Raw genomic sequence first — 27,317 nt, 5'->3', positions numbered from 1 at the left:
AAGAAAGAGAAACATAATTAATATAACAAAATATTTTAGAAAAACCACACAATGTTACTATGTGCGCGCCTCATAATACCAGTGTTAGGTTTACCCAAATGATTAATGAATTATATTAATGAAGAAAACTGCAAAGCAAACTAATAAAGTGAAAAAATGGACTGATTTACCCATGTGTGGCTGATGCCATCACAGTGACAAAGAAGATGCCTAAGAAGTACAGCAAGCCGTCCATACCTGAGGTCTTGGAAACTGCCAAGCAACAACTCAAAGCCTTGGCCAGTCGCTTGAAGAGGTACACCAGAGAGATCGAAGGCAGGAGAATAAACCAGCTGTTCTCCACAGAACAATCCAAGGTGTACTCTCAGTGTCAGGGGAACAATATGAGAACAGTACCACCAAGGCTGGAGACGGAGCAATACTGGAAGAGCATGTGGGAGAAAGACGCAACCCATAACAGCAATGCTCAGTGGATAGCGGATCTGAGAGCAGATCACAGCAACCTCCCTGAACACATAAAGACCGGATTTTCCTTAGTAAATATGAAGGTCATGCTTTTTTATCATAAACAAATATATAATTCTATGTAATATAGTGGAAAATACCACAAAGCACATTAAATACACACTGAGAAATAGAGTTATTTTTCTGTTTCACACAAGAGAAAAGATGGTGTTAAGCAACACAGTATATGTGTGTAATATTTGTTAAAGATTCAAAAATTGTCAGAAATTGCTCAAAAATGACCCGTGGATACATTCCTACTCAAGTGTAAAGTCTGTTACTAGACAGAACCCCAGCTGAATTAAGAAGGGAGAGTAAAAGCTTCCCTTTATTCTTGTTGTGTTTACCTAGGAGGACTTGGAAAAGTCCCACATGTGACTTATTGTGATCTGGTCACCCTTTGTGCATGTCCGTTCTACTCAGCAGCCATACCTTGCAGGGAATGAAAAATTCTTTTAAATTTGTTATTGTTGCAATGGCGTTCTCTTGATGAAACCCAGTATCTGCAGTGCACGGTCTCCTCACGCACACACTTAAAGTTTTTGAAATATCTACAAAAAATGTCCAGTTCACCAGCGGTTTGATGTTCTAAAGATTTATTTCAGTCCTTCATGTTGGAGTCCCAGATGTTGACACATGGCAGTATTGCATTTTAAAGGTGTTACGTGGACTCCGCTGCTTCTTCTGGCACATTTAAACATGTCAGGCTGTCACGAGGAATGGTGTAATCAGACAGGTTGGGATGTCCGGACACCACACAGCAGCTCAGGGCACTGCGGAAAATCCCCATGTGAGGCGCATTAAACCACCGGTTGGTTGAAGCGTCGTAGTACTCAACGTTGAAAGTGGTGGTGAAGCCGTTGAAGCCCCCGACAGCAAAGAGGCGATCATTGATTACCGCAATGCCAAAGTTGCTGCGGCGGGTCAACATAGAGGACACGAGGTTCCACGTATTGGTTTGCGGGTTGTAAGCCTCAGCGGTGCGCAGACGTCTGTTTCCATCAAAGCCACCAACCTAAAAGTAAATGCATGGGTGAAATGATTGTGAAGTATTTATGTTTTCAGTTGTCTTCACAGCTCTTTTGCCTTTATTTCAAAAAGGAGCTTCGAGTTTCAGTCCTTTCTTCAGCAGGTCAGCACCAGGATAAGGTCACTGCATTCTGCTGATAATAATTTTTTCATTTTTGAATAGAGACAGTGTAAATAGAAAATAAATCTTCAAGAGTAGCTAGCTAAATAAAGAAGTATGTCTCCGAAGGTGAGACTACACAATCTTTGCTTTTTACCAAAGGGTATAGCAGCAAATCAACTAAATCAGTGGGTTTAAGGCAACTAGCAAGACAAATTTACAGCTAAAATACATACTGTCCCAAGAGAATGAGTGCTAATCACTTGGCTTATTTTTCAAAAGGTGTTGGAGGATAATTTTGAAATTGTCTCTAACATATTTCCCCTAGTGGAATGATGAGGAAATGTGAAATCATCAGTGAAATCATTTTGGGAATGGAGCAAATTCAAATCATGAAATGAAAAAATACATGCAGCAGAAACATCACTAATCAGTTAAATTAATGAGTGAGAATGCCTTCTCTGAACCTGTGGTCAGGATAGGAATCTGATTATTGATGAATACAAAACAAAGTTAGCAAAACTGCCAAATCTGTCAGCCTTGCTGATCAAGGCACATTACAGATGTGACTTGTATGTTACGTGAGTGTCAGCACTACTTTCTGGTCTTACTGCAAAGACATGATCCGCATATGCAATGACACCTATCCCACTGCGGCGGCTGTTCATGGGACTGATCATCGTCCACTGGTCGGTCTCTGGGTTGTAACATTCAGCTGTCTGCAGACACTCGTTCCCATTGAATCCACCACAAATGTAAATCTGAAGACAGAGAAAAAAAACAAAAAAAACCTGACATTAGTATATATTTCAACTTTTTAAGAGTTGATGTTTTTCCCTACTTGCATGCTATTACATTCTGTGAACTTAAAAGTTTTTTGAAAATCTTTTTCTTTTACATGATCAACATAACAATGAACACTATAAATTCTTCTGATACAGACTGACATTTAGACATTTAGTCCCTGCCTTTCAAAAATAAAAAAAGCTAATTCTTTTAATGACTTTTGTTTTCCTTATCATCACTATTACGGGCATACAGGTAGTTTTAAATGTGTAGTTTTGTTCAATTTAGGCCTTCATCACTCTAGCTTAGAAACCAGTTTGTGAGGTACCTTGCACCTCGCTTCACTGTAAAAAATGTGTATCCCCTGACTGGTTGGCAAGTGGTAGCTGGAGGTTGATGGGTGTCACTAGTGTGAAATTGAAGAAAGGTGTTGCACCACAAACCTCCTTGTGTTTGCTTTGGTCATTAGCAGACTGTTGAGCACACCAGAGGTTTGCATGGAATACTCTGACTTGTCTGCAAACACTCACAAACTATTTGTAGAAGTCAGTGTCTTTCTTACAACCACTCCCTAACCAGCCGAGGAATACATATTTTTCACTAGCAACTGGTTGTTACCAAAAGGTTGCTGACAGGTCTCTAGGCCTGTGTGCCTGAGACCCTACTCTATTTCTCTCCTGCTCTTTTACTTTACCCACCCGGCTGTGAAGTGTTGTGCAGCTGGCATCGCTCCTCTGTTCATGCATGGATGCAATAAGACTCCACTGGTTGGTTTCAGGTTGATAGCGCTCTGCACTGCTGAGTCGTACATGCCCGTCGTAGCCTCCCATGGCATAGATGAACCCGTTCAACACAGTCACGCTCACATAGCAGCGGCGGCAGTACATGGGTGCCACCTCATTCCAGGTGCGAGTGGTCAGGTCAAACCTACAGACGCTGTTGAAATGCTCCACCCTGTCGAAGCCACCAATGGAGTAGACGTACCCGTTGAGGAAAGCGGCTCCATGATAGGCACGAGGATGCTCCAGGTTGTTTGTTACGTTTACCCAGCATTCAGCCCGGTAATCATAGGCCTCGATGGCGTTAGTTGGATTACGGTCACTCCATCCCCCAATGGCCAGCAGGACGGAATGAGGCAGACGGGGGCGAGCAAGATGGGGACAGAGGCAAAACACATAGGGTCTGTTGGTCATATTTTGTGGTAATATAATGGCAGCCTTTATCATGGACAGACGGTCAGAACTGGTCCGCACCAACTGATTGAGCCGCACATTGTCCCTTAGGTAGTCTAAAGTCACCAGTCCCAGTCGGACCTACAGAGACATGACAGAAGACAATAGGACTTAGACAATGGAAACATTGAATTTGAACTATATCAGTTTTAGTCAACTCCAGCTTCTTTAGGATAATGCTCGTAGTGTTATTTCATTTTCTTATTGCTAGCAAGAGGGAGACCAAAGTGAGACACCATTAGCCTTTTTGTCAACATAGACAAAAGAAGAGAATTGCTTAAATGTGGTTTGGCTACAGCTGAAAAGACCAACATCTCGAGCGATTAAAGCATCCTTATACCCAGATGGATTGACTCAATCTATGACTTAAATGCTGAAGATTTAAGTCGAAACTAAATGTAGTAATGGAAGTTTATACACCTTAGACAACAGAGCGATGAGGTGTTGTTCCCGTTCTGCAGGCACATGGCTAATCCACTTTATAAGTGCTTCATACGCAGTGCTCTCACACTGTACATTGAGGTCATCTCTTTCAAGAATATCACCAAGTTCCTCCACAGTTAGCTGCAGGAACTCCTCCTGAAGAACCACCTGCTCAAAGTTACTGATGATGTAGTGGAAGGCCTTGGCACGTAGTTCGGGTGATAAGTGTACTTTTGTGAACTGCCAAATGCCAACACAGTTCTCTGCGCAGAGTTGCTCCCCCACGAAGTCACTGCAGATTTTTACAATGTCCATTACATTGAGTTGATCAGCTGCCATGAGAAGTTCCACTGCGTTTTCCTCCGTTACAGAAACACTGCCAGTGTATGCAAAGTCAATGATGAGTGCCATCATCTCAGGAGACAAGCCAGGTATGTTGAAGACCTGTTTGTCTGGGTCGCTCCAAGAGGTGAAGAGAGCTCTGAGGGTAGAGATGGACACAGAGCAGAGAATTTTAAAAGGTGTGGAAGCAACAAGATAATAAACCATGTCAAGCACAAGTAGGATAAATATATAAAATCAATTGACTGGAATGAAAATGATCGCCTGATTGCATGTGTTACTATGTGATTATTGTGATAGTCTTTTCATGTCTAGTCCATATTGCTGTAGAGGATATAACTCCAAAACAGAGTTTGTACATGTTTAGTGAGCTTGAGTGTTGGATTTATTACACTGGCAGTATGTATATGAAGCTATTGCCAAACAAAATGCAGTGACAGAGCCTCCACCATGTTTTACAGCTGATTCGAGACACTCAGTGTTGTACCTCTATGACAAATGTTTAAGTCAACTCCATAAGGCCTGTTTCCACTGATCTTCAGTCTAGTTACCGTGTAATTTGGCATATCTCAGCCTGTTTCCTTTTTCATAGGTCAACATTAAATGGCTTAACAAACAAATAAACAAACAAACAAAAACAAAACAAAAGCATTCCTCTGAAAATGGTCAGGTACAATGACTGGACCGAAAAGGGTGAAAAATGTCCAATCAAAACCTTTGAAAGCCTCTGACAACTATTGTTCAAGTGTACCTTTAAAAAATCATCTACTTCAAAGCAAAACATAACGACACGAGAGGCAACTCAAAACTTTTGCACAGCATATAACTGCATAATAGCATTCAACCTTTTTAGTATTAGTAAATCTGGTGTGTTTTACTGTGTGGATAACACTTGATAAGATATTAATGTAACTTAATAAAACACATAAATGAAACTTCAGCTCAACACAGTCTGAATTTAGTTCATGCAATCACCAAGTGCAAATGTTTGCGTTATGTTTTGGGTATATCTGTCAGTTGACTGTGACCGTCTTTTTATCACAAAAGCTCCATGATTCCTTTTTGTTGGCACTGTTTCACAGACTAAGACCATGAATTACATAAATCGGTAATCATTCCTCCCCATTATCAGGTAAGCAACTCACCTGAAGTACGGGGTGCAGTTACACAGGATTATCTTGTGGACCGGAAATTCAACATCCTCCACTTTGATGATTGCATCACAAAATTTTCCCTCAAAACGGAGTTCATTATACACCGAGCTCGACTTGTATGGAGGCTGTTCTTCCCTCATCTTGAGTTTTGTGACTGCTTTTCTTATTTTTTTGTCTGAAGTTTGTCTTACAATCCAATACAGTTTGTCTTAAAGTGTTCTGAGCACCAAATCAAACCTAACTGTGACATTATGGAATGGAAGCTTATGACATCAAAATGACTTGGCAACAGTCACCCCATAGAATTGTTTTCAAATCTAAATCTACGTTTTTTTAAAAATGAACCTTTCATTGCTTAAAAGCTTTGTTTTGATTTGGTTTTAATGTATTGCAAATGAGCCTCACAGATAGCACACAGCATTTTGTATGTTTGCTTCACAGAGGTCAACTTATGGACTACAATATCACATTTAGTTTTTATGCATGCAAGCTCATTGCCACACTTTTTTGTGTACATTTCATTATTGCCCCGGTATTTTCCCTACTACACAACCTAAAGTATTTGTTATTAAAAATATGAGTCTAAAAATACATGGCAGTGCCAAACACAGATATGATACATAGCATGATTCATGGCTAAGCTGTTTTCTCGGATTGTATTAGACTTTTATCCATGAGGAAAAATGTGCTCCTGCACTTTACTGATGTACTAGAGTAGTAAAAAACAAACAAATAAACAAACAAAAAACAGGTTTGTGTTCTAGAAAAATTTTATAGACCAACACTATAATATATGTACTGTATTGTTAGGTGTGGCTGTGTGCAGACAGGAATAGGACCCAAGGTGCAAACTCCGGAGACAGAACTTAAACCAAAACAGCTTTAGTGCTGAACACAAACATCATATAACTAGAAAAAAACCCTCAAAATAAACTTACACCAGTGGATGGGCAAAACACACAGCAAAGTAAACGGTAGATCACGACACAGACACAGAGAAACACTGGGCTTAAATACACAGAGGGAGCAATCAGGGAATGGGTAACAGGAGGGAAACACAGCTGGGGCAAATCAGGCCTAACGAGACAAGAGGAAGCAAAACCCGACACATTAACATCAGACATGGACTTTCAAAGTAAAACAGGAAACACATAACACAGACTGAACAAAGACACGACTCATGTGCAGGCACTACAAAGGGAACAGAGACGTGCGAACAGGGCAGACACAAACACTGACTGAACAAGGGGATATAGGAACTTAAGATACACATAGACGCGAACTAGACAAGGGGATGCAGGTGATAGGGGAGACAGAGCAACTAAAGAAGACAGAGACATAAGCCATAAGACAGAACTCAAAGAAACCAAAAACTAGACAGTATAAATAATATCGTAAACTCAAAAACCCTGGGTCAACGACCCAGGCATCCTAACATGTATATATTGTACAAGACTGCTATAATGACGGTGCTTGACAGTGTTACCTCAGACAGGTGCAAGCAGTCACCTGCCTGAGCACAGACTGCACACGCGTAGCAGATCTGCTGTTGAACAATTGCTCAAAGATATAAGACTAAAAAATATATATAAGACTAAAAGCAGGTTGGATGTGACAAGCCTGGTTTGATGTCGATGTAGAGGTGTGTATGAAAACATCATCCCAAAATTAGAAAATTATAATGGAAAGAGTTTGATTTAGAGTCTTTGTAAAATAAAGTGGAGCAGCAGGAACAATCCCAGGACAGCCTTCTGCTTGCAATAAGAAAAATGTAAGAAATGTTTACAGTAAATTCATAAATCAGTCAATTCACCATCAGAATAAAGATTAGACCACCATGGAGGGAGGTTGTTCCTATGAACAGCTTTGCAAATCACTGTCTACACGTTGGTTTACTGCAATAAGGTGCTGTGTTGGTGTTGCTTCAACCTTCATGTTGTGCAGGTAGGGGGACTGCACAGCATTTTATGCTTTTTCCCCCTGTCCCAAATGTGGGATAGGGGGATATAAGACTCCCCTTATAAATGGCTAATAAATCGTTTATATCTCGGTTATTAATTAAGCTTCAAACACTTTATAAACCATTAATAAATGTTACGCATTAAAGAAAGAGAGAAGAAAGAGAAAAACCTGACCAGTTTATTGCCAAATAGAGATCTATTCACTTATATATTTCATCTAGAGTTGCTATATTAAACATTTCAGACTAAGTTACTACCTTGTAAGCACAATAGGCATTTGTAAAGATATATTTTAAACATATAATATTGTATTTTATCAGTGCATTATAAATATCTGCAACTATCAATGGGAGCCTTATTTTAAAATGTAAAACGTGTCACTATTTATTAACGACTAATGAACATGTACGTGAAGTACCCTCAGAGGATCTACTAGAAGATGTGAATACAGCACTATAGACGATACCACCACCATTTCCGAGACTAACAAGCTGATCTACAACACGGCAGCAGTGATCAGTGAGATGCTTGGCTACAAGTTGAATAGTCGCAAGGAGCAGTACCCTCAAGGTAGCACGGAGAGAGGTTAGCCAACTATCTGAGCTGCAGAATGGTATGACTGTGAGGGACCAAGCAGCCAAAGCATAGAGGACACAGGCAAAAAATATCTTCAAAAAGGGTTTTCTTTATTTTAACCCTCAAAAAGTTCAAAAATGACAAAATTCAAAATCATAATTAGCAGGCCCATAAAAGAGGTCAACTAAATATAACTCTGCGAAAAGTAATTTCCAGAAACTTAAACCAACAAAGTGAGACACAACTTAACTCACAAACTGACCGAATTACAAAGACACATGAGGGTAGCTTTTATAATGATTTGGCCAAACCATTTACACACAATAGGGGGGAAACAAAAACACACACTAATATTAACTAAGCACAGAATAACCTAACTAAACCTAAAACACCCCTGCTCCTGGTAAGCCCATGGTTGGTCCTGCTGAGCAGGCATTTTGTTCCCAGAGTTGTCAGCCACGATATTTGCCCAGACAGAAAACAGCCACCACCCAAACCCAGGTAACTCAAAGAAAGAGAAACATAATTAATATAACAAAATATTTTAGAAAAACCACACAATGTTACTATGTGCGCGCCTCATAATACCAGTGTTAGGTTTACCCAAATGATTAATGAATTATATTAATGAAGAAAACTGCAAAGCAAACTAATAAAGTGAAAAAATGGACTGATTTACCCATGTGTGGCTGATGCCATCACAGTGACAAAGAAGATGCCTAAGAAGTACAGCAAGCCGTCCATACCTGAGGTCTTGGAAACTGCCAAGCAACAACTCAAAGCCTTGGCCAGTCGCTTGAAGAGGTACACCAGAGAGATCGAAGGCAGGAGAATAAACCAGCTGTTCTCCACAGAACAATCCAAGGTGTACTCTCAGTGTCAGGGGAACAATATGAGAACAGTACCACCAAGGCTGGAGACGGAGCAATACTGGAAGAGCATGTGGGAGAAAGACGCAACCCATAACAGCAATGCTCAGTGGATAGCGGATCTGAGAGCAGATCACAGCAACCTCCCTGAACACATAAAGACCGGATTTTCCTTAGTAAATATGAAGGTCATGCTTTTTTATCATAAACAAATATATAATTCTATGTAATATAGTGGAAAATACCACAAAGCACATTAAATACACACTGAGAAATAGAGTTATTTTTCTGTTTCACACAAGAGAAAAGATGGTGTTAAGCAACACAGTATATGTGTGTAATATTTGTTAAAGATTCAAAAATTGTCAGAAATTGCTCAAAAATGACCCGTGGATACATTCCTACTCAAGTGTAAAGTCTGTTACTAGACAGAACCCCAGCTGACTTAAGAAGGGAGAGTAAAAGCTTCCCTTTATTCTTGTTGTGTTTACCTAGGAGGACTTGGAAAAGTCCCACATGTGACTTATTGTGATCTGGTCACCCTTTGTGCATGTCCGTTCTACTCAGCAGCCATACCTTGCAGGGAATGAAAAATTCTTTTAAATTTGTTATTGTTGCAATGGCGTTCTCTTGATGAAACCCAGTATCTGCAGTGCACGGTCTCCTCACGCACACACTTAAAGTTTTTGAAATATCTACAAAAAATGTCCAGTTCACCAGCGGTTTGATGTTCTAAAGATTTATTTCAGTCCTTCATGTTGGAGTCCCAGATGTTGACACATGGCAGTATTGCATTTTAAAGGTGTTACGTGGACTCCGCTGCTTCTTCTGGCACATTTAAACATGTCAGGCTGTCACGAGGAATGGTGTAATCAGACAGGTTGGGATGTCCGGACACCACACAGCAGCTCAGGGCACTGCGGAAAATCCCCATGTCACATGCTTTAAACCACCGGTTGGTTGAAGCGTCGTAGTACTCAACGTTGAAAGTGGTGGTGAAGCCGTTGAAGCCCCCGACAGCAAAGAGGCGATCATTGATTACCGCAATGCCAAAGTTGCTGCGGCGGGTCAACATAGAGGACACGAGGTTCCACGTATTGGTTTGCGGGTTGTAAGCCTCAGCGGTGCGCAGACGTCTGTTTCCATCGAAGCCACCAACCTAAAAGTAAATGCATGGGTGAAATGATTGTGAAGTATTTATGTTTTCAGTTGTCTTCACAGCTCTTTTGCCTTTATTTCAAAAAGGAGCTTCGAGTTTCAGTCCTTTCTTCAGCAGGTCAGCACCAGGATAAGGTCACTGCATTCTGCTGATAATAATTTTTTCATTTTTGAATAGAGACAGTGTAAATAGAAAATAAATCTTCAAGAGTAGCTAGCTAAATAAAGAAGTATGTCTCCGAAGGTGAGACTACACAATCTTTGCTTTTTACCAAAGGGTATAGCAGCAAATCAACTAAATCAGTGGGTTTAAGGCAACTAGCAAGACAAATTTACAGCTAAAATACATACTGTCCCAAGAGAATGAGTGCTAATCACTTGGCTTATTTTTCAAAAGGTGTTGGAGGATAATTTTGAAATTGTCTCTAACATATTTCCCCTAGTGGAATGATGAGGAAATGTGAAATCATCAGTGAAATCATTTTGGGAATGGAGCAAATTCAAATCATGAAATGAAAAAATACATGCAGCAGAAACATCATTAATCAGTTAAATTAATGAGTGAGAATGCCTTCTCTGAACCTGTGGTCAGGATAGGAATCTGATTATTGATGAATACAAAACAAAGTTAGCAAAACTGCCAAATCTGTCAGCCTTGCTGATCAAGGCACATTACAGATGTGACTTGTATGTTACGTGAGTGTCAGCACTACTTTCTGGTCTTACTGCAAAGACATGATCCGCATATGCAATGACACCTATCCCACTGCGGCGGCTGTTCATGGGACTGATCATCGTCCACTGGTCGGTCTCTGGGTTGTAACATTCAGCTGTCTGCAGACACTCATTCCCATTGAATCCACCACAAATGTAAATCTGAAGACAAAGAAAAAAAACAAAAAAACCTGACATTAGTATATATTTCAACTTTTTAAGAGTTGATGTTTTTCCCTACTTGCATGCTATTACATTCTGTGAACTTAAAAGTTTTTTGAAAATCTTTTTCTTTTACATGATCAACATAACAATGAACACTATAAATTCTTCTGATACAGACTGACATTTAGACATTTAGTCCCTGCCTTTCAAAAATAAAAAAAGCTAATTCTTTTAATGACTTTTGTTTTCCTTATCATCACTATTACGGGCATACAGGTAGTTTTAAATGTGTAGTTTTGTTCAATTTAGGCCTTCATCACTCTAGCTTAGAAACCAGTTTGTGAGGTATCTTGCACCTCGCTTCACTGTAAAAAATGTGTATCCCCTGACTGGTTGGCAAGTGGTAGCTGGAGGTTGATGGTGTCACTAGTGTGAAATTGAAGAAAGGTGTTGCACCACAAACCTCCTTGTGTTTGCTTTGGTCATTAGCAGACTGTTGAGCACACCAGAGGTTTGCATGGAATACTCTGACTTGTCTGCAAACACTCACAAACTATTTGTAGAAGTCAGTGTCTTTCTTACAACCACTCCCTAACCAGCCGAGGAATACATATTTTTCACTAGCAACTGGTTGTTACCAAAAGGTTGCTGACAGGTCTCTAGGCCTGTGTGCCTGAGACCCTACTCTATTTCTCTCCTGCTCTTTTACTTTACCCACCCGGCTATGAAGTGTTGTGCAGCTGGCATCGCTCCTCTGTTCATGCATGGATGCAATAAGACTCCACTGGTTGGTTTCAGGTTGATAGCGCTCTGCACTGCTGAGTCGTACATGCCCGTCGTAGCCTCCCATGGCATAGATGAACCCGTTCAACACAGTCACGCTCACATAGCAGCGGCGGCAGTACATGGGTGCCACCTCATTCCAGGTGCGAGTGGTCAGGTCAAACCTACGGACGCTGTTGAAATGCTCCACCCTGTCGAAGCCACCAATGGAGTAGACGTACCCGTTGAGGAAGGCGGCTCCATGATAGGCACGAGGATGCTCCAGGTTGTTTGTTACGTTTACCCAGCATTCAGCCCGGTAATCATAGGCCTCGATGGCGTTAGTTGGATTACGGTCACTCCATCCCCCAATGGCCAGCAGGACAGAATGAGGCAGACGGGGACGAGCAAGATGGGGACAGAGGCAAAACACATAGGGTCTGTTGGTCATATTTTGTGGTAATATAATGGCAGCCTTTATCATGGACAGACGGTCAGAACTGGTCCGCACCAACTGATTGAGCCGCACATTGTCCCTTAGGTAGTCTAAAGTCACCAGTCCCAGTCGGACCTACAGAGACATGACAGAAGACAATAGGACTTAGACAATGGAAACATTGAATTTGAACTATATCAGTTTTAGTCAACTCCAGCTTCTTTAGGATAATGCTCGTAGTGTTATTTCATTTTCTTATTGCTAGCAAGAGGGAGACCAAAGTGAGACACCATTAGCCTTTTTGTCAACATAGACAAAAGAAGAGAATTGCTTAAATGTGGTTTGGCTACAGCTGAAAAGACCAACATCTCGAGCGATTAAAGCATCCTTATACCCAGATGGATTGACTCAATCTATGACTTAAATGCTGAAGATTTAAGTCGAAACTAAATGTAGTAATGGAAGTTTATACACCTTAGACAACAGAGCGATGAGGTGTTGTTCCCGTTCTGCAGGCACATGGCTAATCCACTTTATAAGTGCTTCGTACGCAGTGCTCTCACACTGTACATTGAGGTCATCTCTTTCAAGAATATCACCAAGTTCCTCCACAGTTAGCTGCAGGAACTCCTCCTGAAGAACCACCTGCTCAAAGTTACTGATGATGTAGTGGAAGGCCTTGGCACGTAGTTCGGGTGATAAGTGTACTTTTGTGAACTGCCAAATGCCAACACAGTTCTCTGCGCAGAGTTGCTCCCCCACGAAGTCACTGCAGATTTTTACAATGTCCATTACATTGAGTTGATCAGCTGCCATGAGAAGTTCCACTGCGTTTTCCTCCGTTACAGAAACACTGCCAGTGTATGCAAAGTCAATGATGAGTGCCATCATCTCAGGAGACAAGCCAGGTATGTTGAAGACCTGTTTGTCTGGGTCGCTCCAAGAGGTGAAGAGAGCTCTGAGGGTAGAGATGGACACAGAGCAGAGAATTTTAAAAGGTGTGGAAGCAACAAGATAATAAACCATGTCAAGCACAAGTAGGATAAATATATAAAATCAATTGACTGGAATGGAAATGATCGCCTGATTGCATGTGTTACTATGTGATTATTGTGATAGTCTTTTCATGTCTAGTCCATATTGCTGTAGAGGATATAACTCCAAAACAGAGTTTGTACATGTTTAGTGAGCTTGAGTGTTGGATTTATTACACTGGCAGTATGTATATGAAGCTATTGCCAAACAAAATGCAGTGACAGAGCCTCCACCATGTTTTACAGCTGATTCGAGACACTCAGTGTTGTACCTCTATGACAAATGTTTAAGTCAACTCCATAAGGCCTGTTTCCACTGATCTTCAGTCTAGTTATCGTGTAATTTGGCATATCTCAGCCTGTTTCCTTTTTCATAGGTCAACATTAAATGGCTTAACAAACAAATAAACAAACAAACAAAAACAAAACAAAAGCATTCCTCTGAAAATGGTCAGATACAATGACTGGACCGAAAAGGGTGAAAAATGTCCAATCAAAACCTTTGAAAGCCTCTGACAACTATTGTTCAAGTGTACCTTTAAAAAATCATCTACTTCAAAGCAAAACATAACGACACGAGAGGCAACTCAAAACTTTTGCACAGCATATAACTGCATAATAGCATTCAACCTTTTTAGTATTAGTAAATCTGGTGTGTTTTACTGTGTGGATAACACTTGATAAGATTTTAATGTAACTTAATAAAACACATAAATGAAACTTCAGCTCAACACAGTCTGAATTTAGTTCATGCAATCACCAAGTGCAAATGTTTGCGTTATGTTTTGGGTATATCTGTCAGTTGACTGTGACCGTCTTTTTATCACAAAAGCTCCATGATTCCTTTTTGTTGGCACTGTTTCACAGACTAAGACCATGAATTACATTTTCCTGGGGTATAAATCGGTAATCATTCCTCCCCATTATCAGGTAAGCAACTCACCTGAAGTACGGGGTGCAGTTACACAGGATTATCTTGTGGACCGGAAATTCAACATCCTCCACTTTGATGATTGCATCACAAAATTTTCCCTCAAAACGGAGTTCATTATACACCGAGCTCGACTTGTATGGAGGCTGTTCTTCCCTCATCTTGAGTTTTGTGACTGCTTTTCTTATTTTTTTGTCTGAAGTTTGTCTTACAATCCAATACAGTTTGTCTTAAAGTGTTCTGAGCACCAAATCAAACCTAACTGTGACATTATGGAATGGAAGCTTATGACATCAAAATGACTTGGCAACAGTCACCCCATAGAATTGTTTTCAAATCTAAATCTACGTTTTTTTAAAAATGAACCTTTCATTGCTCAAAAGCTTTGTTTTGATTTGGTTTTAATGTATTGCAAATGAGCCTCACAGATAGCACACAGCATTTTGTATGTTTGCTTCACAGAGGTCAACTTATGGACTACAATATCACATTTAGCTTTTATGCATGCAAGCTCATTGCCACACTTTTTTCGTATACATTTCATTATTGCCCCGGTATTTTCCCTACTACACAACCTAAAATATTTGTTATTAAAAATATGAGTCTAAAAATACATGGCAGTGCCAAACACAGATATGATTCATGGCTAAGCTGTTTTCTCGGATTGTATTAGACTTTTATCCATGAGGAAAAATGTGCTCCTGCACTTTACTGATGTACTAGAGTAGTAAAAAACAAACAAATAAACAAACAAAAAACAGGTTTGTGTTCTAGAAAAACTTTGTAGACCAACACTATAATATATGTACTGTATATATTGTACAAGACTGCTATAATGACGGTGCTTGACAGTGTTACCTCAGACAGGTGCAAGCAGTCACCTTCCTGAGCACAGACTGCACACACATAGCAGATCTGCTGTTGAACAATTGCTCAAAGATATAATATACAAGACTAAGGTTGGATGTGACAAGCCTGGTTTGATGTAGATGTAGATGTGTGTATGAAAACATCATCCTAAAATTAGAAAATTATAATGGGAAGCGTGTGATTTAGAGTTTTCGAAAATGAAGTGGAGTAGCAGGAAGAATCCCAGGACAGCCTTCTGCTTGCAATAAGACAAATGTATGAAATCTTTACAGTAAATTCATAAATCAATCAATTCAGCATCAGAATAAAGATTAGACCACCATGGAGGGAGGTTGTTCCTATGAACAGCTTTGCAGATATATGATATATACTGTATATATGACAATATTTTTTAAACACATAAAGTAAGTAAAAAAGGAGAGATATTGGTCAAAGTTATGTGTTGCAGATGTCACACAGGCACTTTTATTAACATACAGGGTAGATGTACATAAAAAATTGCTCAGAAATAAATTATCAGCATTTATTAAATACTAACGCCCCGTGAATTTAAATAACACAATATTGTTTTCGTGCATAACAAAAAGCTCACAATTGTGCAGTTAAAATGTAAACTAAAATGAAGCTGAGCATAATAACAAAGACAGATAGATTTTGCAGCTGCTTTATTCCCATGTTCTACTATGTGACTGATAGCCTTGAGTTTAAAATCCGCTTCATAAGCATATCTCTTAACAGGTGCCATTTTGGGGTCCTTGTAGACACACAATACAGTAATATCACATTGAAGCACAGTACGTATTACTATGCGAGGCTCCTGACTACAGTAGCTGTGACGCCCCAACAAGCCATCAAGCAGTGCGCCTTCGTAGCTTACGAAAGTCGTACTAAAACATTTTTTTTGACAGATTTTTGAGCCCCGTGTACCACATAAAATCGGTTCAAGATCAATAAACACAACCAGATTTCAGACATAAGGCGCACTGTCGATTTTTGAGAAAATTAAAGGATTTTAAGTGTGCCCTACAGTTCGAAAAATACGGTACATGAGTTTTGTAAGGCGGCTTTTTTAGGGGCAGGAGGCTGGGAAGACTTCGCGGTCTGGAATACAGCACGCAGTTTCACACACTCTTCATTCTACACCTCATGGCGCTGTTGTAAATGGTGAAAATACTAGCAGTGCTCGAACCTTTAGTCAGACCGCTTTCCCAACATTCTCTACAGAATACATTATTCTCCTGTTCATTTGACACTTTAAATCCGAATCAATAATAATAATCTCCAAATGTTTTCTTTTTACCGACTAGCTCCTCTTTGATAGCTGCCGAGTGAATCTTGTCGCTACCTGCAGGTAAAACGCTGAGAGAAGGGGAGTTGTGTTCAGTGAAGGAGAGAGGCGGGACAGAGTAACGTTGCGTAGAGACAAAAGTGGACAAAAAAGAGAGACAAACTAGTGGCTCCGCAAGTATAATTATAATGCAACATAGACTATATCGATATAAACGATATTGACACATCTTATATCTCGTATGAAAGTATATTGATATTTATTTAAAACTTGATATACTGCTCAATCTTAGGCAAGAATACCAGAGGCGCAAAACACCATGCTACTGGTAGACTGAGCAGTCAGCCAGAGGAGAGGGGAACTTTTATTGTATATGTTTCTAATGATTAGTCCAAAATCAGTCCAAACCTTATATTAAGATGAGGTAGCAAATACAGACTAGTTTGTAGAAAAATTTTAAATGATAATACTATCTTTTATGTGACATTTATAAGATCCTCTTTTGTACGCTCTTTTCAACCAAAGTCTTTTGCTCACAGCGCTGCCGGAACTTCTTATGCTCCTCATGTTTCTTGGCTCTTGAATGCTTTTTCTTTAATTTGTGCTTTCACTTCTTTGGAGATGAAGATGAGGATGACAACACAGACGATACAGATGAAGATGTGGAAGATGAATCTGAGTTTTCCGAGGCATTCAAGGAAAATGGATCATTGAATGGTTCGTCTTTAGGTTGCTCTGCAGGATGCAAAAAAGAATATGACTGGCTTTAGAAATAAGATATTTTACACCCGTCAGGTTACATTGAGTGACAAAGATGTGCAGAGTAGCCGCCGCTTCAAAGTCAAAGTCCCCGTGTATTTAAATTACACAGTTGATGATTTTGTCAGCTTGTGTGCTTAAACAGAATGAGGATTTTGTTAAAGAAAAGCATCATGTGCCCTTATATGTAAAGTTATATACAAACAACCAATATTAATTCTGCTTTAAAGGCTACAACATTATCAAAAAAAATAGTGTAATGAGCAAATGTTTTTGTCCTCTACAACATAAAGTTTCAGTACTTGAGAGTAATTACCTATTATTGTGTATTTTTTAAAGGGGGAAAAATTGTGGCAAATCCCATCTGTGCTAAGCAGGCGGTAACAAGAAGGATAGAAGTGACACAACTACAGTCTAAATCAGGGGTCCCCAATCCCAGTCCACGTGGGCCGGTGTCCCTGCAGGTTTTAGATCTCACCCTGGGTCAACACACCTGAATCACATGATTAGTTCATTACCAGGCCTCTGGAGAACTTCAAGACATGTTGAGAAGGTAATTTATCCATTTAAATCAGCTGTGATGGATCAAGGACACATCTAAAACCTGCAGGGACACCGGCCCTCGTGGACTGGGATTGGGGACCCCTGGTCGTCATTTTTCTTTTAAACTATTAAAATATGTGAATGAGAGAATTCAGCCATTATAAACTTGTGTATGAGAGCAAAGACAACAGAGAAGAATAGAAACAGATACTAGGGTAATGGCATAATCTACATGCCAATCGGTGAATGACATCATAAAATATATATTGTTAAATTTGTTTCAGGAAGATTATTATAAATGAATGATAACTAGTTCAAGTTGGAGCTTTGATCTTATGAACAATGAAAATGAATCAATCAAGTTAGACCTGGCTGAACTGAATTTGGAACTCTGGATCTCTTTAGGAATGAACTGACACAACACTTCAAGTTAACTGACTAAAACGCAGTCTTTTAATCAACACAATGACAATAAGGGAACTTAACTGGGATTTATAAATTACCTGATGTTTATTAGAAGAATGTAAAATAAAAAATAATGCTTATGGAACTAGTCTAGTTTCATACTTCTAAGGGACGATAGCTGACCTCAGAGGAACTGACCACGGAGAAAATCTCACTCTCTCCTTCGAGTTCTTCAATTTTCATCTTTTGTGACTCCAGTTTCTTCTTAAGAAAAGTCAGTTCCTGTCTCTCCTTGTTAAGAAGGGCAGTTGCAGTAGGGGCAAGATCAGAAGAAGAATCTAAAAAACAAACAATTATTAAATGACAATACTAAAAGAATCTCTAATCTAAACTTAGGAAACTCAAATAAAATAATATTTAAGAAATAAAGTTCCGATAAATGCACATAAGGTGGTTCAGACATTTCTAAAACAAGACAAAAACAGTCCTTATTTGTACTACCTGAATGGGGTGTTTAATAATATAATACTAAGTCTGATGATGCACATAAACAAAAGATAAAAACAAAACAAATAAAACTAAGTGATGTCTAACGTTTGCAATAATTAATATTAATAGAGCGTGTCACATGACGTTAGGTAGCCACTGTAGCTAGCAACCAAATGGCTTGGTAGCTAGGTGGATAGTTGTAACATTATTCACCATCATGTTTAACTGTTGACACTGCTGGCTTAGTGTAATCTAGTTCATCCAGTCTCTGTTTTTCTCTTTGAATGTGTGCTAACCGTGTATGTCGCAGAGGTACGCGAATCCATCTTCTGCTCCATCCATGGCGCAGCCACTTGAACGAGCACCTTCAGTCTGGTCATGCCCCTTTGGCTTGACCTTCCTGAGCGCTTCACTGGTGGTCGCGCCCTGATAGAAGGGACTTTCCTTAATAAGATTAACTGTGATTGGATGTTTATATAAGCTCCCGAGCCTATGAAATATGTTCGTTTTCCTTCCCTTTGGTGCCAGGACAGTTTTTTCCTATATTACAATGAATCCAGCAGGTAGATCTTCATAACTGAGTACATTTTTAATAAACCCATCCTTCTTTGGTGTTTATGTGTAAAGTATGATTTTAATTAGACATGCGCACTTCTGATATTTGGATTGGAAATCACACTGGTCAATCCACTGTATGACTCAGTCAGTGGTTCAGTCCATTCAAATTGGTCTTCAATGTTTACTGTGGGATGGGACAATAGTAGGTAGTAGCAGAGCTAATGTAGAAGAAACTAACAGCAGAAGACAAACAGTTTGAATGTATTTCATGCTCTTATTTCAACAGCTTCTACTTGTATGTTCACAAAAAACTTTCATTAACTGCAAACAATGGTCAAAGTGATCTGATTTAAGTGCAAAGATCAGACAAGTTATTAAACTTTATGTTGTCAGCTGCACACAGGTTTGTGTGAGGAAAAAAAGCACAGTCACAAGACTATTGTGCAAACTGCAAACTTACGCCAATTATTTGCAGAATAATGACTCACAAATAAATTGGATAAGTAGTACTAGCAGTAAATTACTTATTTTTTCAATGCATTTATCCTGAGGCTTTTTTCTTTAGTTATTTCACTGAAAAATTGACTTACTTTATATTCTTGGCTGTATTTATTTGTTACATTTTATTATACAATATTGGGAACACTGTTTAAGTGGTGTTTGATGCTTCCTTACGCTTAAAAGAATAATTCCCAGTTCCTTCCTCACAGGGAGAAATCTGATTATAAAGTTGCATTGGTATTCGATCAGTATTCAGGATCAGTCAAGGTGTTCGAGTTCGATTGCTGGATCTGTTATTTCAACATTGTTTGTTTCATTCATTTTTTTAAGTTGTGATGTAGTGTTACAGATCTTGATTGTATATTCGAAGGATAACTCCTTCAGGTATTTTTATTTTTTTAATACTCTAAAATTATACAACCAAACAGTCTGTGATATGTTAACACACAATATGATGCAAAGGTCAGAGTCTTTGTCAGCAGCTAAGGTCACATCTCTGGAGAGATGTTTTCCAACTAGACAGAGTGAACAATACCTCTTCAGGGGCATATAATCGTGACTCACTGCTGTGTGTGGATGCCTCACTTGCATGTAAATGTGAACGCCTCTGTCACCCTCACTGACAATCTGATTCAGCAAGATATCTAGACTGAGTGTGGGATGATGCAGTCAAATCTGCATGTAAGAATCATAGCTAGGTTTTCCATTTGTTTTATTTGAGTGAATATACAGTATAAGTAAAACTTTACACACATTTTTCATAAATGAACATGCAAGGTTGCACAAACTGCAAATGACTGGCCTGGATTTTAAAGACACTACAGAAAGTAAAACTCTTAAACAGAGCTGTTTCTAATTTTTTTTTAATTTAAAAATCAAGCTGTTTAAACTAAAGTGATATAACAGACAAAAAGTGGCAGCAGGATTTGATTTTCCCTGCTATAGCTGCAAGTTCATTCATTAATGTACATAAATTCATCTAAATAAAGGGATGCCACTTCTCGTTTCCCACTAACTTCCCCTGGACACGAATAAGCTATATATAGAGTGAAGCTGAAACATGCTGTCTGTCTGTCTGAATGGATGTGCAGAGAAACTCACAGAGGGTTAACCACTGTGACTGTTAGACTATGATTCACACTCTGATGGGTTAAGGACCTACATGCAACAGAGCAGAATTCTCCTCAGGGCTAGAGACACCCACAGTGCACAAATTGCTAATGTATTTGTATGCATTTGTTCATTGTTTCACATGTTTATTTCATTGAACATTTGCATGTGTCACATTGGTTAAAATGCAGTTTGATGAGATTCTTTCCACTGGTCTTTCTGGTAAATGTATAACATACACAAACACACACACACACACACACACACAGAGGGGAGAGGGAGAGAGAGAGAGAGATTCCCACAGTGAATCAGAAAGCAAGGTTATAATGTTATATTGTAGCTTCATTCTTTTCTGGTGATCACACTGTATGGTTCTCCCTGTAGTGATGAGCTCATGTGATTTCCCTGTACATTAGACCAGCTTTCAGCAGTAGCCTTTAAAATCGCTGCAGTCTTAAAGGGCAGTTATAACATATCGACTGCCTGGTAAAATCTCCTGGGACACTCACAGAGACAATGGCTTTCCATCTGATTGCATTGATTTCCTCTTTTTTCCCCTTTGTGATCTAGGAATCCTTCGTTGTTCCGCACTATCAGAGAAGAGCTGCACAGATAGTTACGTACAAGAGGGAGACCTAATGATGGACAATGGATCTATTAATATACACTGTGCTCTCCCTGCCAAGGCCAACTAGGGTGTTTGGTCATTTTAAAGAAAGATATTCAGACGTTGTTCCTTTGCTCACCTCACACTAAGGTTCATGAAAGCTCTGGCTATCGCCTTGATAAATAAATAAAAGGAAAAAACAATAAAAGTCGAATCTGTGAAGAAGAGAAATAAATGGTAAAAATAATGTTGGAGAATATATAAAAAGAAAGGAAGCGAAAGAAAAGAGGAGAGCAAAAAAAAAAGATGGTGAATGAGCTGAGAGAGCCAGGAGGAGTAATTGTTATTTATGGTCGCCATGCAGCCCACATATCCATTAGTGCCATAACAAATGGATGGTCCCTGGCAGTGACACTCAGCTTGAGCTTGGGCTGACTGAGCTGTGATCACTCCAGCCCGCCGCTGCCAACTTTGAAACACTAACCTTTGCAGATGACACTTAAATGCACCCGTAAATTCAGACCCACGGTGAGTGCTTCCCTGTCACACCTTTCTTTCTTTCCTTTCTTTTCATCTTCCTTAGTGATTGTCTGTTTCTGTCTGTTTCTGTGTCTTTTTTTGTCAACACTTGGTGCACTTTTAGAGTTTTGGACATGGTCTGTAAGGATTAGTGTCTGTCTCCACTTAAGTGTGCACTGTCAAAATATAAGGTGTGGCTCTCCACTAACTATATACTTTTTCTTGCTGTCAAGGTGCTGAAACTGTGGATTACCATTTTTCTCTTTACTTTAATGACTCTACATAATACTCAAGGTCAAGCATCATCCACTCCATGTACATCACTTAGACAAGATGACTATAATTATCAGCTTGCATGGCAACTGGTAACCTATATTTACACTCATTACCTGTCTGGCAAAAGTTAAATAAGCCCATAAACAGTGTAATATGCTACATGTGAGCATTTTGGAATGCACTTGTTTCATAATATCTCTATGTGTTATGAAGTCACAGCGAAAGTTATTTATCTTATAGAGATTAACATCAATGAAATTATTGTACCACTGTATACGTACGATACATGAAGTATATTTATTGTAGATAACAAATAATAGTTATAATAGTTAATAGTTAATAATAGAATAATAGTTACTTGGAACTAAGTAATTGTTTTTGAGTAATGTAATCTTTAAGGTATTACAGATTACTTTTACTTAAGAAACAGAAGCCAAGAGAAGAAAGTAATTTGTTACACTATTCATTACCTCAGTGGAATCCGGTGACTTTTGCAGAAAGACAAGCAAAGATGATTACCAGCCCTCCACCCGCTCACTCCATCTCCTACCACCAACAAAAATATCTTCCTCCTCCATTATTTACCTATTAAACAACATAAACATATTACATGCAGACGTGATTCGCAAACCTAAGCTCATCTGTTACGATGCTAAATACTGAAGCTAATTTTGTTGCAAATGCTAGCCATGTTTCCATATGAAGTGCAGGCTGTAAATGATCTCAGAGCAGTGATGTCTGAGCCAGTGGCAGGTTGCCCCAAACGCTGCTCTCACATCATTTCATGTCAAAGACTAGAGGTCTATCCACAGTGCAAACCACCAAAAAAGGCTGCTGGCCTCTCAGCTTGCCCAGATCTGCCCGAGGACAGTGAGAGCTGAAGACTGTTTTGTGTTCTGTAACATGACCTCTCACCTGATTAATAACAATTAACAATATAAATCTTAAACGTAAACAAATCCCCATCCTAATGAAGACTTATAGGCAGTGTTTACATACCTCCAGTCTTTCTTTTATTGTTTAAGTATGAACACAAAACTGACAACACAAAGCAAAATTGAAAATCATCCCTGACAGATTTCAGATTGATTACCACTGAGGTTCTGTCATAGAAGCAGCTGCAGATAGAAATGGAGGCTGCAATGGTGCAAGCCTGACTGATCATCGCTACTTTTGTTATCTGTTGAAGATCAATCCCTGGCTGCTTGGCTGGGGTTGGCAGGCATTCAGCTTAAACCTCCCCGTTTGTTAGCTTTGTGTGAGGATGCTGTACGTGCAGATGCTTGCAAAGAGCCACAGTTTCTCTAGTAGGATAATGTTGTTTCTGTCTGTCTGTCTGTTTCTGCATGGAGTTTGTACTTTACCATCACACTGTTCCTCTTTTGCACAATAAAAATAAGCACAATTTATATCCCCATTCCTCAGATGTTGTAAATCATCATTTTTCTTCTACCTGCACAGGAACTGAAGACATCTGATTGTAGCAGCACGTGTGCAGGAAGTAAAAACACGTTTGAATTACTTTGTCTTTTTATATAATATTAAATATTGTATGAAATTTTTAATATGTATATAACAAGTAATAACATAATTACAAGTGATTGCTTAATATAGCAACGTGTAAACAAAAAATGTAAAATGATTACAGTAATGATATGATTACTCTAACTTTCTGTCTGATTGAAGGTAATTAGTTATTTTCCATAAAAAAGTACCCATGTTGTTATTTATCTTTTGCCAGCAACTACAACTAGTATCACTGTTAAATTAAAAGGACACTGGCAGGATTGGATGCATCAAATTTGCTGTTCAATTAGTGTAAATATTGCAAGAGGATATTGTATTTACACTTAAAACTTTTGTGTCCTGTGCAGTTGAGAAATTCGAGCGTGTCAAATATTTTGAGCACACGACGTTCTCCTGGCTCCCTCTAGATTTGGACATAAATGTCAAGGACTGTCTTTCATTCTGTTCAGTGGCATTCGGTGACAGAGGTGTGTGAGAGGAGAGAGCTGCCACCTTGCTCTGGTCTGTCTGCCTCTTGTTTTATTTGTGTAATATGTGTTTTGGCCTTGGTCCAGACCAGGAAAGAGCAGCAATAATAAGATTATGAATGAGGCCAAACTTCATCACCTGTCTGCTGCAGTGGCAAGGCAGATAAATTGATGAAGTGACATATGGTTTGACATGACTTTGGGGGCATGGTTGTATTAAAATTATATTATTCCAGTTTGTTAGTGAGATAAAAGCAAAATGTGAATAGCGATGCTATTTTGTTTCAGCTACAAGAAGTGTGTGTGTGTGTGTGTGTGTGTGTGTGTGTGTGTGTGTGTGTGTGTGTGTGTGTGTGTGTGTGTGTGTGTGTGTGTGTGTGCGTGTGTGTGTGCGCGCACACACGCACTTGTGAAAGATATAAGTAGAGAGTGGAAATCTGCGTATTGTGTAAATTATTTTGTCTTGAAAACAACATCATTTTTTGTCAGAGGAACAGTAGATGACACATGTACAGTGATATGTTCTAGTGGACAGAACTTTTTTATCTGTTCCATGGAAGGTCTTATTTGCTCTTTGAACAAGAACCAAAATCATTTACTCTAGTAAACACATTGCTAACTTCCAAGAGTTAAAAACCCTCTTTTTAAGTAATACTGTTTCATATGTTTTTCAGGTGGAAAAGTTGCAGCAATTATCACTTTAGCTGCATGGCCAGAAAATTTGCCAGTATTTGTCTTTTTTTAGTCTTGTAGTCTACAGGACCTTTTTTCTCTCAGGTCTGAAAACAAAATCAAATATCAGAATCAGAATCAGAATCAGAATGGGTTTATTGCCAGATGTTGAGGTTTACAACATTAGGAAATTGCTGCGGTGCTTCAGTGCAGACAATAAGAATTAAAGTGCTATGTAGAAAGAAAGATATGTGCATGAGATATACATGAGATATATACATGAGAATAAGAATTATGAGTGCTACGTAGAAAGATATATACATGAGTGCAGGTGGTGATCAGTGCCAAACATGAAATGATGCAGTGACACAGCGTAGGGTCATGTGTTAGTGGCGGGGACAATCATGTGGTTATTGTTCATGTGTCCAACAGCAGAGGGGAAGAAACTGTTCTTATGGCGAGAGGTTCTGGTGCGAATGGACCAGAGCCTCCTGCCTGAGGGGAGCAGGTCAAACAGACTGTGTCCAGGGTGAGAAGGGTCAGCTGAGATCCGGGCTGCACGCCGCAGTGTCCTGGAGGTGTACAGGTCCTGCAGAGATGGGAGTCTGCAGCCAATCACCTTCTCAGCAGAGCGCACAACACGCTGCAGTCTCTGTTTGTCCCTGATAGTGGCTCCAGTAAATAATCTGCTAATAAGAAAATATGCACTTACAAAACCAAGGCACAGTGTGATATATCTTATTTTATAAAAGCTCTTTTGTTAGGGGAATTGGTGAGTACCCTGCCAGACAGTGTAGTCAGTGAAGCAACTCGTTTTAATAGTTTCGCAAATATCACGTAAAATCTTTGAGTTAGAGCTTTAAAATAGCTTTTTTTCATTAAATCTCTGTTGCATGTGTCTGGATGTATCTCTTCCTCGTCGGTGTGCACCTTCCAGTGGCTTAGCTTGACTCAATACTGTAAGTAAATACAATGATCTGCCAAAAACAATTACCTGATTTTAAGATCCCACTCATTCGCAGAGCTGACTTTGCCTTTGAGGAGAAAGGAAGCTGACATTTGAATTTGCATCTGAGCAGGGTTCCTTACTGGTTGAGTGGAGGATACAGCAATTTCTATCCGCTGTCAGAGCGAGGTTGTGTTTATGTGTGTGTCAGGACCGATTGGGGCATTGTGGCTCTGAAGAATGCACAATGTTTCCTCTATTTAAGGGTTGGACTGGATGGCTTAGCCGGAAGAAGAGAGCGAATAGATATAATAGGAGTGGAAAGGTGGGAAAGAGAAAAACTACTGAAAAAAAAAACAGGACAAATGTTAGCATTTAGAGAGTTAAAGACGCAAATACAAAACAGGGAGATTAGCTAATTAGAAGAATGTTTTTCACCAACAAAAGTTCTCATTTCTGAATGTCATGTCCTCTCTTTTCATCCACAAAAATTAAATCAGGTATTAAATCACATCTTTTCTATTCTATTCAGTTCTTTTCTATGGAGTTTTACTTATGTAGTGCCAAATCCCAGAGATGGAAGTAGAAAGGTGGGAAAGAAAGCACCTCAAGGCGCTTTAAACTGTACAATAATTCAAAAAACTGTAACAACCAGGGATTGTTTCTATTTTCACTTGGCAACAAGAGAAGTTTCACTTGAGTCCATCTTCTTCTGTTGTGTTAAGATGAGATTCCCTGAATTGCCTCAATGCTATGCTTCATATTAATAAGTGTCACATAATTATATAGTGTAGTATTGAATGGACGCGGCCCTGATAGTAAAGGCATTAGAATACGTGTCCTTTAGTGGTAGAATGTTGGAGACTTTCATCCACGTGAGAAGAGAAGTGTTGATATTTAACAGTTGTGATGAAAAATTTACATGACGTAAAAGACTCGAGCGCAATACAGTTGAATTCTCGGGGCAAACAAACTGACAAAGCAGTTTCTGTGTAACAGGGCGGGAATGTATAATTTCTTTCCTTTCCTTTCTCTCTCTTTTTTTAAAGTGTTGTTGATTAATTGCTAATTCAGCAAGACAGTATGTTTTGACCCTCGCCATCACCTCAGTGGCCAGACTAATCTTGCTTGCCCTTAATCACATTTCTACCTCGAAACACCATATTCTTTTCTTTTGGTCATTCATTTTGTAAGAGTTCACTCTCGTCCACCGGAGCAAAAATCAATACAGTCCAAGCTGAGCTCAGTGGGTGGACAGAAAATGGCTGTTTCTGGCTCTTTTTTGCTGACCATGATGATGTTATAAAAAAGAATCAGTTCTGTAGTCAAACTGAATGGAAAATTCAACTTTTTATTCGTCTTTTCAAAAAGTTTTACTGGCTTGGAGTAAAAATCCATCTAATCTGCACCACTGACAAAATCAGAAATATAACAAGAAAAGAAAGAAATCTAGTTATTGAAATGAAATCCACAGTTCTCGCATTGTGTACCTGTCAAGTCATGCTCTGTCTATCAGTATTAACTGCAGAAACGTACAGAACACGTTCAGAACGTTCTGAAAACAGGAGGCATGCTGCTGCAGATGAAAAATGACAATACAAAAT

At 39.2% G+C, this 27,317-nt stretch overlaps 2 protein-coding genes across 2 annotated transcripts; both read right to left on the bottom strand.

The window, feature by feature from the left end:
• Positions 1-1,145: 1,145 nt before the first annotated feature.
• On the bottom strand, positions 1,146-5,818 carry LOC309707717 (kelch-like protein 10). Its single transcript, XM_082535199.1, has 5 exons — positions 5,562-5,818; positions 4,072-4,555; positions 3,118-3,732; positions 2,245-2,394; positions 1,146-1,519 (listed from the first exon to the last, which is right to left on the bottom strand). Exons 1-5 carry the CDS (start codon positions 5,708-5,710, stop codon positions 1,166-1,168), a joined length of 1,752 nt encoding a protein of 583 aa, XP_082391325.1. The 5' UTR covers positions 5,711-5,818; the 3' UTR covers positions 1,146-1,165.
• Positions 5,819-9,761: 3,943 nt separating this feature from the next.
• LOC309709436 (kelch-like protein 10) lies at positions 9,762-14,445 on the bottom strand. Its single transcript, XM_082538056.1, has 5 exons — positions 14,189-14,445; positions 12,686-13,169; positions 11,732-12,346; positions 10,861-11,010; positions 9,762-10,135 (listed from the first exon to the last, which is right to left on the bottom strand). Exons 1-5 carry the CDS (start codon positions 14,335-14,337, stop codon positions 9,782-9,784), a joined length of 1,752 nt encoding a protein of 583 aa, XP_082394182.1. The 5' UTR covers positions 14,338-14,445; the 3' UTR covers positions 9,762-9,781.
• Between the last annotated feature and the right edge of the window lie 12,872 nt (positions 14,446-27,317).

The sequence above is a fragment of the Aulonocara stuartgranti genome, assembly GCF_965226115.1.
Source record: "Aulonocara stuartgranti genome assembly, chromosome: 6".
NCBI classification, from domain to species: domain Eukaryota; kingdom Metazoa; phylum Chordata; class Actinopteri; order Cichliformes; family Cichlidae; genus Aulonocara; species Aulonocara stuartgranti.
The sequence above is the reverse complement of the archived record's forward strand: the minus strand, read 5'-3'. Positions and strand labels throughout refer to the sequence as shown.

What these genes read in the sequence shown, in the direction of transcription:
- LOC309709436 (XM_082538056.1), bottom strand. Translation starts at nt 14,337, where the DNA reads ATGAGGGAAGAACAGCCTCCATACAAGTCGAGCTCGGTGTATAATGAA. An exon ending in TCATCGCTCTGTTGTCTAAG is followed by an intron (nt 12,347 to 12,685) that starts GTGTATAAACTT and finishes ATGTCTCTGTAG; the next exon opens with GTCCGACTGGGACTGGTGAC. An exon ending in GCACAACACTTCATAGCCGG is followed by an intron (nt 11,011 to 11,731) that starts GTGGGTAAAGTA and finishes CTTTGTCTTCAG; the next exon opens with ATTTACATTTGTGGTGGATT.
- LOC309707717 (XM_082535199.1), bottom strand. Translation starts at nt 5,710, where the DNA reads ATGAGGGAAGAACAGCCTCCATACAAGTCGAGCTCGGTGTATAATGAA. An exon ending in AACTGCACCCCGTACTTCAG is followed by an intron (nt 4,556 to 5,561) that starts GTGAGTTGCTTA and finishes CTCTACCCTCAG; the next exon opens with AGCTCTCTTCACCTCTTGGA. An exon ending in TCATCGCTCTGTTGTCTAAG is followed by an intron (nt 3,733 to 4,071) that starts GTGTATAAACTT and finishes ATGTCTCTGTAG; the next exon opens with GTCCGACTGGGACTGGTGAC.